This window comes from Salmo salar, chromosome ssa13 (assembly GCF_905237065.1).
Source record: "Salmo salar chromosome ssa13, Ssal_v3.1, whole genome shotgun sequence".
NCBI classification, from domain to species: Eukaryota; Metazoa; Chordata; class Actinopteri; order Salmoniformes; family Salmonidae; genus Salmo; species Salmo salar.
Window position 1 is genome coordinate 19,183,273 of NC_059454.1, and position 13,221 is coordinate 19,196,493.

A 13,221-nucleotide genomic window follows, 5' to 3' on the forward strand; every position below is an offset into this window, starting at 1 on the left:
ATATAACATAGAAAGGGGAGAGGAGAGGAGAGGAGAGGAGAGGAGAGGAGAGGAGAGGAGAGGAGAGGAGAGGAGAGGAGAGGAGAGGAGAGGAGAGGAGAGGAGAGGAGAGGAGAGGAGAGGAGAGGAGAGGAGAGGAGAGGAGAGGAGAGGCTATTTGTGTGTGTGTTATCTAAAGTGTAAATGTGTGACAGCAGGAGGTAATCGATAGTTCTGTTCCTCTCTCCTGTCACATTATACATTTATATGGGGCTTATATAAATCTGGGACAGCTGGGACAGTGGGTCTCACTGGAAATACAAGTCCTGTCCTCTTAACACTAACTCTGTGCCCCCTGGTCTTTTGGACACAGAGTGTCTGGAGAGACTGAGGGGTAAGGTCAAGGTCTGCCATTTTACCCACTGACCTTCAACACTTCCCCTTCCCCTTCTCTAGAGTACAGATGGGTGATTATTTCACCGTGTCTGAGAGCTACAGTGCTCCTAGTGATTGTGGCTTGTACAGGCAGGACACACATGGTCAGAGAGTTGTTGTTGCTGTCCTCTGTCTGTTTTCTACTCTCTCTCTCTCTCTCTCTCTCTCTCTCTCTCTCTCTCTCTCTCTCTCTCTCTCTCTCTCTCTCTCTCTCTCTCTCTTACCATGTTGTGACTACCATTGTTTACTCCTTGTGTGTCCTGCCTGTATGTGTGTGCCCTTCCTGGACACTGATTGGCTGTGAGTGGTAGCTTCACCCGGAGCCCTCCGCAACAATGTCTCCTGTCGGCGTGGATAATGGAGAGAGATGCATCATGGGAAAAGCCCCTGGGAGTTTTAAGAGAGGGTATAATTTCAGTTTTTTTAGTTCTCTTCTTGCCTCCCCTGCTCTGGGAGATGAACGGGGTTAAAGATAGGTCCCATAGAGAGGGATGGCAGTAAATACCCTGATCCTATTCCATGAACACATCCGCTGAGGTACATCATTTGGACCATACAGGTAGATTTAGACCAAGCGCTAATTAGCAATGTATACTCTGCTGTCCATTCCATATTTAGCATTGTATGTTTAATGTGTTACAGAACGAGTGAAATCACTGCAAGAGGAATTTATGGCCACTCTCAGATTATGTGGGCAAAATGTGGTAGTGGAGGGTTTTTTTCTCCAGAAATGTTCATCATATGAATGATAATGTTTCACTGTAAATAGGAACTTTACCTTGTTATTGAAAGAAGGGGCTTTGGGGGGAAATTGCTATCCAAGTTCAGGGAGCTGAAATGTACATGTAGACTGTAGAGTGTCTACAGTATGGTGATGAAAATGTCTCGGTTCATTCAAATCATCAGACTTGGTGATGCGTACAGACAAGGTTTAAAAGCCAGTGGAAAGTTTTTGAAAAAGTCCCTACATAGCATACCTACTCATGGACCAAATTAGAATGTCCTTTTTTGGGGCAAATTAGTCATGTCTAAAAGTGCTAGGGTAATCTACCGTGGGATTTGGATTGGAACGACCTTCCAGAGTACAATACGTAAGAGCTAATTGCCTTTTCAAAAGGGGAATACCTTGGAGATTCCAGAACCTTTCAAAGTGATATGGTGCATGGATAGGGGGAGATGGGGTCGCACTACAATAGACTCCAGATAGTTTGACCCTCACTGGGCTTTGCCCTTGACTCTCTCACCATTTTCCAATGATATATATAGTATGTCTGATGTGTCTGTGTGGTTAATGCTCTGCAGCGGACATCAAAGGTCACCCAAATCACCTTCTCTGGATAGAAGACTGTAATTCAAGTGAAAGATCTTTAACTTTCCTCTGTTCTCTCTTCCTTATTGTGCCCTCATCCTCTATTCATGCGTTTGTTTTCCTCTCCTCTCTTCTCCTTTCCTTTCCTCTTCTCTCCTCCCTCCCTGTCCTCTCCTCCCTGTCCTCTCCTCCCTCCCTCCCTCCCTCCCTCCCTCCCTCCCTCCCTCCCTCCCTCCCTCCCTCCCTCCCTCCCTCCCTCCCTCCCTCCCTCCTCCAGGTGATCAAGTCCTTCTGTAATTATTGAGAAGGACGGCAGCACTGAATACAACATCAATTACTGAGAAGGTTGACAGGGGAGAGCTGTCCTGGCTCCAATCTAATCAAATATGTACATACAGTGCCTTTAGAAAGTATTCATACCCCTTCACCTATTACACATTTTGTTGTGTTACAGCTAGGGCTGTGGCGGTCACCAAATCTCATCAGCCGGTGATTGTCAAGCAAATAACTGTCTCACGGTAATTGACCACAATTAACATAAACACATTTAGCATCTCCTGGCTTCCACGCCTACAAGCCATTTTAAAAAGTCTAATAAATCCATGTAATACAGCCTACACCTTCATAATAAATCCATTATTTATTTTACACAGGTCTAAAGAAGCATGATATGAAGAAAATGTAGTCTATTTCAGAAGAACAGAATAGCATACTCTGAGTTGTCCTTATGTATGGGGCGACAGGTAGCCTAGTGGTTAGAGCGTTGGACTAGTAACCAAAAGGTTGCAAGATTGAATCCCCGAGCTGACAAGGTAAAAATCTGTCGTTCTGCCCCTGAACAAGGCAGTTAACCCACTGTTCCTAGGCCATCATTGAAAATAAGAATTTGTTAAATAAAGGTCAAATAAAACATGTTTGTCCTGATCTGGCTGTGGGCTACGCTAGTTCATTTAGCAGGTAAGATTTACTTATAATTCCATGGCATTATTTTATAGTATTTTATAATATGAATAATACAATTGAACAAAGCTGAAAAAAATGTATATATTTTCTCCAAACGATTTGAGGGAGTGCGCACATGCAGCTTTTTTCTGTGTTGAGCGGTTAACAAAGAAATAGGTACTCCTAAACACTTAATTTAGAGTTATTAATGTAAGTTTAGTTGTTCTACAAATGTTGGACTATATGTTTTGATTTTTAATACATTGTAAGGCTGCATGACGAGACTAATGATGATTTTGAAAAAAGCCACTTGAAAGGCATGAACTCTGCTTTGTTTTCTTGCGCAGGCTGTACACACTACATCAGTCACTCATTCACAATTTGACAAGCACTTGATAACGCCTCGAATTTCACGGCGGCATCCCCTTTGTGGTCGTAATGCACCCTTTAAAAATCCATGCCTTTTGCAGCCCGGAGTGCTGTGTTGTGCTCTTGGCCCTGAGTGTGCTGCGCAATCCGAAGCGCCTCTCAGTCACATGGCTCTCCGTCACATGATCGGGTCTTTCTGACAGGCTACAAGTGAAGACAAACACATCGGGATGCTACTGCGCGTGTCCTTATCCAATTCCGAGGTACATATTGAAGATATTGGAAGAACTGTCCATATTTACTTTTCGTCAGCCAACAATATGAGAAGGCCTAACAAACAGCAAATGCACTAGCCTATGTCAATCTACTATCCCCCATAGTACAAAAGTCGACCTATTATATTCTATGCGAGAAGTAAATATTCCAAACATAGTCTGGGACAGTTGTGAATACAACCACTAACATAAAAAAAAAACGTTTTTATGCAATGAGGCTGACGCAACAGATCAGAACATTTAGCTTAAAATGTTTATAAACTATTAGGTTATTTTTTCACATTAAAAGTGCAGCAATGTGCACATGGCAGTAGGCTATAAACTGTTTCTTTCCTCTCCGGCAGCTGAGTTAGGAAGGACGCATGTATCTTTGTAGTGACTGGGTGTATTGATACACCATCCAAAGTGTAATTAATAACTTCACCATGCTCAGAGATATTCAATGTCTGCTTTTTCTTTTGTTTGACCCATCTACCAATAGGTTCCCTTCTTTGCGAGGCATTGGAAAACCTCCCTGGTCTTTGTTGTTGAATCTGTGTTTGAAATACACTGCTCGACTGAGGGACCTTACAGATACTTGTATGTGTGGGGTACAGAGATGAGGTAGTCATTAAAAATATCAAAACACTCAAACAGTATTATTGCACACATAACTTATTTAGGCTTGCCATAACGAAGATATTTCAGCTTTTCATTTGTAATTCATTTGTACAATTTTCGGAACCCATGATTCCACTTAGACATTATGGGGTATTGTGTGTAGGCAAGTGACAAATCATCTACATTTCCATTTTAAATTCATGTTGTAACACAGAAAATTTGGGAAAAAGTCAAGGGATGTGAATACTTTCTGAAGGCACTGTATATATTTGTATTTGTATTTATTTTGGATCCCCATTGTGAAGGCAGCAGCTACTCTTCCTGGGGTCTGGCAAAATTAAGGCAGTTATACCATTTTAAAAACATTACGATACATTCATTACAGAATTCACAACACACTAAGTGTGTGCCCTCTGGCCCATACTCCACTACCACATATCTACAACGCAAAATCCATGTGTTGGTGTGTGTAGAGTGCGTATGTTATCGTGTGTGTATGCATGTGTCTGTGCCTATGTTTGTGTTACTTTACAGTCCCCGCTGTTCCATAAGGTGTATTTTTACCTGCTTTTTAAATCGGATTCTACTGTTTGCATCAGTTATCTGATGTGGAATAGAGTTCCATGTAGTCATGGCTCTATGTAGTACTCTAACGAGAGCACTTGTTTGGGGCTTTGGTCAAACATTCTGCGCAGAATAAGGTGTTATCTGAGGAAAGGTCTCGGTTCTATTTGACTCTAGTACAGATATACTTCCTGTAATAATCCAAAGATTTATGACATCATAACTATCTGATCAACCTTCAAATCACTTCAGCTGAGAGCGACCTGTCAATAAAACAATAAGCTGTGAGGTTAGTTATAGTGTTGTGTCAATAAAGGAGGGGTCAATAGTTAATCATGTGTGTCTGGTCTTCATGAAGAGCTACCTGTACGGTACTGTAGATCCATAACCAGGAAGTTAACTCTTATTTTCCCTGGACAGAGGCCAGTTTAGCCTGGTGTATTATGACCTCTGTGAAGGGGAGGGGGTGATGGGAGCACGTTATCTTTAAGCATGACTAAAATAGATTGGTTATATGGGGGGTGTTGGGAAGCTTTATCCAAAACCGATTTTAAAACACTAAAACTTGTAGACACGTTGTTATGGCTTCTGTTATTTTCTGGACAGTGCTCAGTGAATGAGTCCAACATGAGACAATCTACTCAACTACTATCCTCTTTCCTCAGCTATTCAACCAATCACTCTTTCTTTCTCCCACTCTCTGCGTCTCTCTACTCCCCCTGCTCTCTCCATCTTTCTCTCTCTTCGCCCATAACCAATAGATTTACAGTTTCCAGGTCATACACTGACATAGCACTTTCCACTCCCTCCTTCCTCCTCTCCTCCCCTTCTCCCTGACAAGTTGACTATGATGGACAGAAACCAGATTTCTGTTCTTTCCCTCCACCCCCCCTCTCTCTTTCTGTTCTCTCCCCCCAGTCTCCTCCTCCCTCAGACTGAGTGACAGTAATGAGACAGGCTGGCCTGTGTTTTCAACCCCACAGACCTCACAGCATAGGACAGTAGAGAGAAGAGAGCGGGAGGGAGAGATCAGGAGAGGGGAGAGAGGAGAAAGCAGAAGTAAGGAAAAAGGAACAGTGGGTTAACTGCCTTGCTCAGGTACAGAGGAGAGCAGAGACAGTAAAAGGCATCACTGATTCAGTCTCTTTTCCTTTCTTATTGGTTTCTCCATCATGGTTCCCTGATCCCTGTATCCCTTCTGCTGTAGGAAACAGTCTCTGGCTTTTAGAAAACATGTTTGCTTCTCTCAGCTGACAGCAAGTGTATCCCAGAAACCTTAGCAGTTAGAATGTGTCCCTCCTTTTGGGTTAGCTGAGTTCTGCTGTGTTTGATTGGACAGCAGTGAGAAAGGAAAGGGAGGGATGGGGATGCAGAGAGAGGGAGAGTAGAAAGAGGTAGAGAGGGAGAGTAGATATAGGTAGAGAGGGAGAGTAGAGAGAGGGAGAGTAGAGAAAGGTGGGGAGGGAGAGTAGAGAAAGATGGGGAGGGAGAGTAGAGAGAGGTGGGGAGGGAGAGTAGATAGAGGTAGAGAGGGAGAGTAGAGAGAGGTAGAGAGGGAGAGTAGAGAGAGGTAGAGAGAGAGTAGAGAGAGGTAGAGAGAGAGTAGATAGAGGTAGAGAGAGAGAGTTGATAGAGGGAGAGTAGATAGAGGTAGAGAGGGAGAGTGGAGACACGTAAAGATGGACTGCAGAGAGAGTTAGAGAGGGAGAGCAGAGAGAGGTAGAGAGGGAGAGCAGAGAGAGGGAGAGCAAGAGAGCAGAGACAGGTAGAGAGGGAGAGCTGAGACCAGTAAGGGAGAGCAGAGACAGGTAGAGAGGGAGATACTGTAGGTGAAAGGTAGAGGGGGAGAGCAGAGAGAGGAAGCTGGTAGCAGAGAGAGAGAGAGCAGAGAAAGAGTAGTAGAGAGAGAAATGAGAGAGAGATGAGGGAGAGAGAGAGAGCAGTAGAGAGTGAGAAATTATAGAAAAATGGGGGGAGAGAGAGCAGAGACAGAGTAGTAGAGAAAGAGAAACAAGAGAGGGAGAGAGAGATCGGGAGAGAGAGATAGGGAGAGAGAGTTAAGCGAGAGAGAGAGAGAGGTAGCAAATGGGAGAGAAAGAGAGAGAGGAGATAAAGCGGATGGAGAGAGGTGATAGAAAACGTGTGCTGAAGGTGTGAGACACTAATACCAGAGAATGAGACAGAAACTTCACTGAAGGTCGTGCATTATTCTCTTATAACCCATTGGGTTTTTGTTCTTTTTGATAGAAAGAGGCAATAATTATATCGTCCCTGACTTCTTAACTCTCTGTGACTCTCTCGCCCTCTTTTCACCCTTTTTCTCTCCATATTTCACTCTTTTTCTCACTCTCTTTGTCTGGTTGTGATCTGGTATCATGGTTTATCCTTCATTAGATATTTGGTACTTGACAAGTTCTTTCTGTAGTGGTAATCATGTTAGGGATGCTAGCAGACTGGCTTAAAGACTGGCTTAAAGACTGGCTTAAAGACTGGCTTAAAGACTGGCTTAAAGACTGGCTTAAAGACTGGCTTACATAACACAACCAAGCGGGAGAGAAAGAGAGAGAGAGACCGAGTATCCTTTGAGCTTTTTCAATTAAAGACTCATTATTTTCATAAGTCTACGGGGTGACGGTGGCATCTTCAGTTGCAGATGTGTGGCTCAGTTGGTACAGCATGGCGCTTGCAACACCAGGGCAGTGGGTTTGATTCCCTTGGGTGACTAGTACTGAAAAAAGTATGAAAATGTATGCCCTCACTACTGTAAATTGATCTGGATAATATTGTTTGCTAAATTATTTTTAATGAGTGGAGAGGAGGATATTGAAGAGAGAGGGATGACAGAGAAGAGAAGGTGGGGCAGTATATCCATTCTACAAAATAAAAGCAAGCCTCTTGGGTCTTTCTCTCTAGCACTCCTCTTTCTCTCTCTCTCTCTCTCTCTCTCTCTCTCTCTCTCTCTCTCTCTCTCTCTCTCTCTCTCTCTCTCTCTCTTCTCTCTCTCTCAATTCAATTTAAGGGGCTTTATTGGCATGGGAAACATGTTTACATTGCCAAAGCAAGTGAAATAGATAATAAACAATAAAAAATGTACAGTAAACAATACATTCATAAAAGTTTGAAAAGAATAAAGACATTTCAAATGTCATATTATGTCTATATACAGTGTTGTAATGAAGTGCAAATACAAAAGGGAAAATAAATAGTCATAATTATAGGGTGTATTTACAATGGTGTTTGTTTTTCACTGGTTGCCCTTTTCTTGTGTCATAAAAAAATATCCCCCCTCTCTATCTCTCACTCCTTCTCAATTCAATTCAATTCAATTTCAATGGAAGGGCTTTATTGGCATAGGAAACATATGTTAAAACTGCCAAAGCAAGATCTCTCTCTCTCTCTCTCTCTCTCTCTCTCTCTCTCTCTCTCTCTGACAGACACTCTCTCAATTCAATTCAATTAAATTCAAGGGGCTTCATTGGCATGGGAAACATATGTTAACATTTCCAAAGCAAGTGAAGTAGATAATATACAAAAGTTAAATAAACAATTAAAATGAACAGTAAACATTACACTCACAGAAGTTCCAAAATAATAAAGACATTACAAATGTCATATTGTGTACAACAGGGATAATAAATAAACATAAATATGGATTGTATTTACAATGGTGTTTGTTCTTCACTGGTTGACCTTTTCTTGTGGCAAAAGGTCACAAATCTTGCTGCTGTGATGGCACACTGTGGTATTTCACCCAGTAGATATGGGAGTTTATCAAAATTGGTTTAGTTTTTTCGAATTCTTTGTGGATCTGTGTAATCTGATGGAAATATGTGTCTCTAATATGGCTGTACATTTGGCAGGAGGTTAGGAAGTGCAGCAGTTTCCACCTCATTTTGTGGGCAGTGTGCACATAGCCTGTCTTCTCTTGAGAGCCAGGTCTGCCTACGGTGGAGTCTGTACGTAGTCAAAGCTTTCCTTAAGTTTGGGTCAGTCTGACCACTGTGTCATGTATTCTGTGCTCTCTGTTTAGGGCCAAATAGCATTCTAGTTTGCTCTGTTTTTTTGTAAAGTCATTCCAATGTGTCAAGTAATTATCTTTTTGTTTTCTCATGATTTGGTTGGGTCTAATTGCTCTCCCAGGGTTCTGTGGTGTGTGTTTGTGTTTGTGAACAGAGCCCCAGGACCATCTTGCTTGCTTCTCCAGGTTAATTCCTCTGTAGGTGATGGCTTTGTTATGGAAGGTTTGGGAATCGCCTCCTTTTAGGTGGTTGTAGAATTTAACGTCTCGTTTCTGGATTTTAATAATTAGTGGGTATCGGCCTATTTCTGCTCTGCATGCATTATTTGGTGATTTACGTTGTACACATAATATATTTTTGCAGAATTCTGCAAGCAGAGTCTCAATTTGGTGTTTGTCCCATATCTCTCTCTCTCTCTCTCTCTCTCTCTCTCTCTCTCTCTCTCTCTCTCTCTCTCTCTCATTCTTTATCGCTCACACTCTCTGTCTCTAGCACATTCCTTATCGCTCACTCGATCTCTCTGTCTCTCTCATTCTCTCTCTATCACTCCTGCACTCTCTCTCTCCTCTCTCTCTCTCTCTCTCTCTCTCTCTCTGTCTCTCTTAATTCAATTCAAGGTGCTTCATTGGCATGGGAAATATACACTACATGACCAAAAGTATGTGGACACCTGCTCGTCGAACATCTCATTGCAAATTCATGGGCGTTAATATGGAGTTGGTCCCCCTTTGCTGTTATAACAGCCTCCACTCTTCTGGGAAGGCTTTCCTCTAGATGTTGGAACATTGCTGTGGGGACTTGCTTCCATTCAGCCACAAGAGCATTAGTGATAAACTTTACATTTGGCACTATGCATTTGGGCAGGTATTGTTCTCCTGACATCCGCCAAACCCAGATTGGTCTGTCAGACTACCAGCATGATTCATAACTCCAGAGAATGCATTTCCACTGCTCCAGAGTTCAATGGTGTCAAGCGTTACACCACTACTGTCGACGCTTGGCATTGCCCATGGTGATCTTAGGCTTGTGTGCGGCTGCTTGGCCATAGAAACCCATTTCATGAAGCTCCTGACGAACAGCTTCCGGAGGCAGTTTGGAACTCGGTAGTGAGTGTTGCAACCGAGGACAGACGAGCTTCAACACTCGCCAGTCCCCTTCTGAGAGCTTGTGTGGCCTACCGCTACGCGGCTGAGTCGTTGTGGCTCCTAGACATTTCCACTTCACAACAGCACTTACAGTTGACTGGGGAGCTCTAGCAGGGCAGACATTTGACAAACTGACTTGTGGAAAGGTTTTCAGTAGAAAAAAGATTGGAGGTGGTTTATCCACACATCTCCATTTTGGATAGATAACTCTTTGTGTTGTTGTTTGTTCAGAGTTTTCCAATTATCCTAGAAGTGGTTGGATTCTATGGATTCTTCAATTACATTGAGCTGTTTTCTGACGAGCTGTTCCTTCTTTTTCCGTAGTATATTTCTGTATTGTTTTAGTGATTCACCATAGTGAAGGCGTAGACTCAGATTTTCTGGGTCTCTATGTTTTTGGTTGGATAGGTTTCTCAATTTCTTTCTTAGGTTTTTGCATTCTTCAAACCATTTGTCATTTGTTATTCATTTTCTTAGGGTGTCTGCTTGAAATGTGTTGATTTGATTTGGAAGCTAAAAGGTCAAATTTACTGTTTAGCCTTTCTACTGCCAAGTACAAATGTACACCTTCACTGTCATGGTGAAATATTATGTCAAGGAAGTTGTCTTAAAGGGATTGAATTTGTTTTTGCCTAATAATTTGTACTACTTTCCTTACATCTATAGCATGTCTTAATATTATGCAGTTCCTTTGGCTTTGATGCATCATGATTGAGTATTCCTCTGTTCAAGTAGACTGTGATTTTGCTCTGATCTGATAGGGGTGTCAGTGGGCTGACTGTGAACGCTCGGAGAGACTCTGGGTTGAGGTCAGTAATAAAGTAGTCTACAATACTATTACCAAGGGATGAGCTGTAGGTGTACCTACAGTAGGAGTCCCCTCGAAGCCTACCATTGACTATGGTAAGTGTTTGCCCCCCTGTGTGCTGACAGAGTCAGGTTCTTGTCCAGTTCTGGCTCTAGGTTGCCACAGACTAGTACATGTCCCTGGGCCTGGAAATGGTTGATCTCCCCCCTAATATGGAGGAGGTGTCATTATTAATGTATGGGGATTCTATTGGGGGGATATAGTGTAGGTAGCACAAACTAGGACATTTTTCTCTGTTGAGATCATTTCTAGTCAGATGTAAAATGTTCCTGTTTTGGCTATTTTAATAGAGTGAGTTAGGACTGCTCTATATCAAATTAATATACCACCCAAGTCTTCCCTTTTCACACCTGGTAGTTTAGTGGATGGGACTACCAGCTCTCTGTAACCTAGAGGACAACCAGTTGGTCCGTCTCATCTATATCATGGTTCTTATAGGATTACAATGTCTGTATTTCCAATCTTTGATGAAGTCTGGGTTCCTGCTCTTCAGGCCAAAGGCAGATAACCTCAAAACTTGTATATTCCAGGATGAGATAGTAAAAGCATTGTTGTTTAGGCTCAGACCATTACAGTGCATGTGAGCAGAGCATGTGATGCATACCCCTTAGGTTGCAGCTTGGGAAAGGGGCATACCTAGTCAGTTGTACAACTGAATGCAATCAGCTGAAATATGTTTTTCACATTTAACCCAACCTCTCTGAATCAGAGAGGTGCAGGGAGCTGCCTTAATCAACATCATCGGGGAATAGTGGGTGAACTGCCTTGGCTCTGGTGCACAATTATTGATTTTTTAGCTTATCAGCTGAGGGATTCAACCCAGCAACCTTTTGATTACTGGCCCAACACTCCTACCCACCAGGCTACCTGCCACCCCTTTGTCCAATGGCCACTGAACAAATTAGGAAGAAGAATGGCATGCACCTGCAGCAGTAACACTCCAAATGGATGGCTCAGAAATAAGAAATCATTTTTAACACACTTGAATCATTATACTCAGGTAGGCTAAATGACCTTTTTTACAGAATATCGTTACAGAATTTGCAATTCCATATATGGAAACATTGCTACTGCAACATGTTAACACCACCTTTTCACATGTTAGGAGAATACAGTGGCTTGTAAAAGTATTCACCCCATTGGCATTTTTCCTATTTTGTTTCCTTACAACCTGGAATTAAAATAGATTTTTGGGGGGTTTGTGTCATTGAATTTACACAACATGCCTACCACTTTGAAGATGCAAAATATTTTTCATTGTGAAACAAACAAGAAATAAGACAAAAAACAAAACTATTCACCCCCCTCCCCCCCCCCCCCCACTCTGCCACTCACACACACCATAGAGAAAGAGACTAAAGGGTAGGGTTGAGTGGACAGAGTCAGTGAAGTGTTTAAGTAGTAGTGGTAATAGTAGTAGTCACGTTGAAATGGAGGGTTTTTGTTAGGTTAATCCTGGATTTGAGTTTAATCTCCAAAAAAATGGGTTTCATTTTCCCTAAGTGATCTCTTACGTATATGTTTGATGACCACTGTAACACGGTGCCCTTTCGTGACATGGCCACATACAACTGAGAGTGGCTTTAATGGGATGTAATGGTTTTGGGTGTTTTATTTTGATCAGAAGTGGGATTGAAATGAAATGTTTCTCCCTCTTTCTTTCTCTCTCTCTCTCTCTCTCTCTCTCTCTCTCTCTCTCTCTCTGTCTCTCTTTCTGTCTTCAGCAGCGTCCAGCTTCAGTTTCTGCCGTGCGTCCCTGGAGCACACAGTGTCTGTAGAGGAGCTCAGCTACCAGCTGCCTCGTCGGCCAGGGGCCAGTCTGACCTGGCACGATGGGAGGGGACAGAAGAACACACACACCGTCAAACTATTGCAGCAGCCTGGCACAGAGGGCATACAGGTATCATAATGGGCATGTGCGGACACATGCACAGACATACACACACGCACACTCACACTCACACACACACTGTCTGGGCAGTGCCAGATTAATTAGGTTACTGTTTGTCATCAATATTATTTTACAACTTCAAGGACCTACAGATGACATGTTTCATCTTGTTTATCTCAGATTTAAAAAAAATCCTAAACCGTATATGGTCACTGCACAAAAATATATGGGGACCACTGTCCAAATGAATCTCATCCATTGGTAAAAGTAATTGCTCACTGTACAATATGGTGCTAGAATGCAGATGACGATTTAGGCACCAGCACTATGAGAAAGATCAGAGAAAATAACACATCCTTAAACATAGAGAGATCTAAACACATGCTTCATAGATCAGTAGCACTGCCTTGTGTCTCTCATTATGGAGTCTCAACAGCGTACTACAAAGGATGTTTGATTGTTCTTCCCTCCTCATCACAAGGGCTGCTACAGCCTCAGAAACCCACAAGAGAGACTGATTATGTAAGAGATGATTGATTAAAAAACAGGTAATGAGATGAATGCAGGTACAGAATCCTCTCTGGGAGAGAGAAGAATAAAGGAGTGTAGTGCTATCCCACTGAGCAAAAGTACATTGGATTTGAAAAAAGTCATTCACTTTTGTTTTGAGTGTGAAATTTCAACCACAGGATTATGTCACCATGGTAACCAGTTTTCAACATTGACAAACCTTGTACAAAATATGTTGAATTTGTACCTCTGAAACAACGTCAGAAAATATAATTACCTAATTATAATACACAAAGTAAGCAAAACAATGAAATT

At 42.3% G+C, this 13,221-nt stretch overlaps 1 protein-coding gene across 2 annotated transcripts in view; it reads left to right on the plus strand.

The window, feature by feature from the left end:
• The window catches only part of samd10b (sterile alpha motif domain containing 10b), a 138,510-nt gene that overhangs the window by 71,987 nt on the left and 53,302 nt on the right, over positions 1-13,221 (plus strand). For both annotated transcript variants that reach the window (XM_045693020.1, XM_014134717.2), the window contains exon 2: positions 12,230-12,405. In XM_045693020.1, the coding sequence (XP_045548976.1) occupies positions 12,230-12,405 (176 nt within the window). The remainder of the gene's footprint in view (positions 1-12,229; positions 12,406-13,221) is intronic.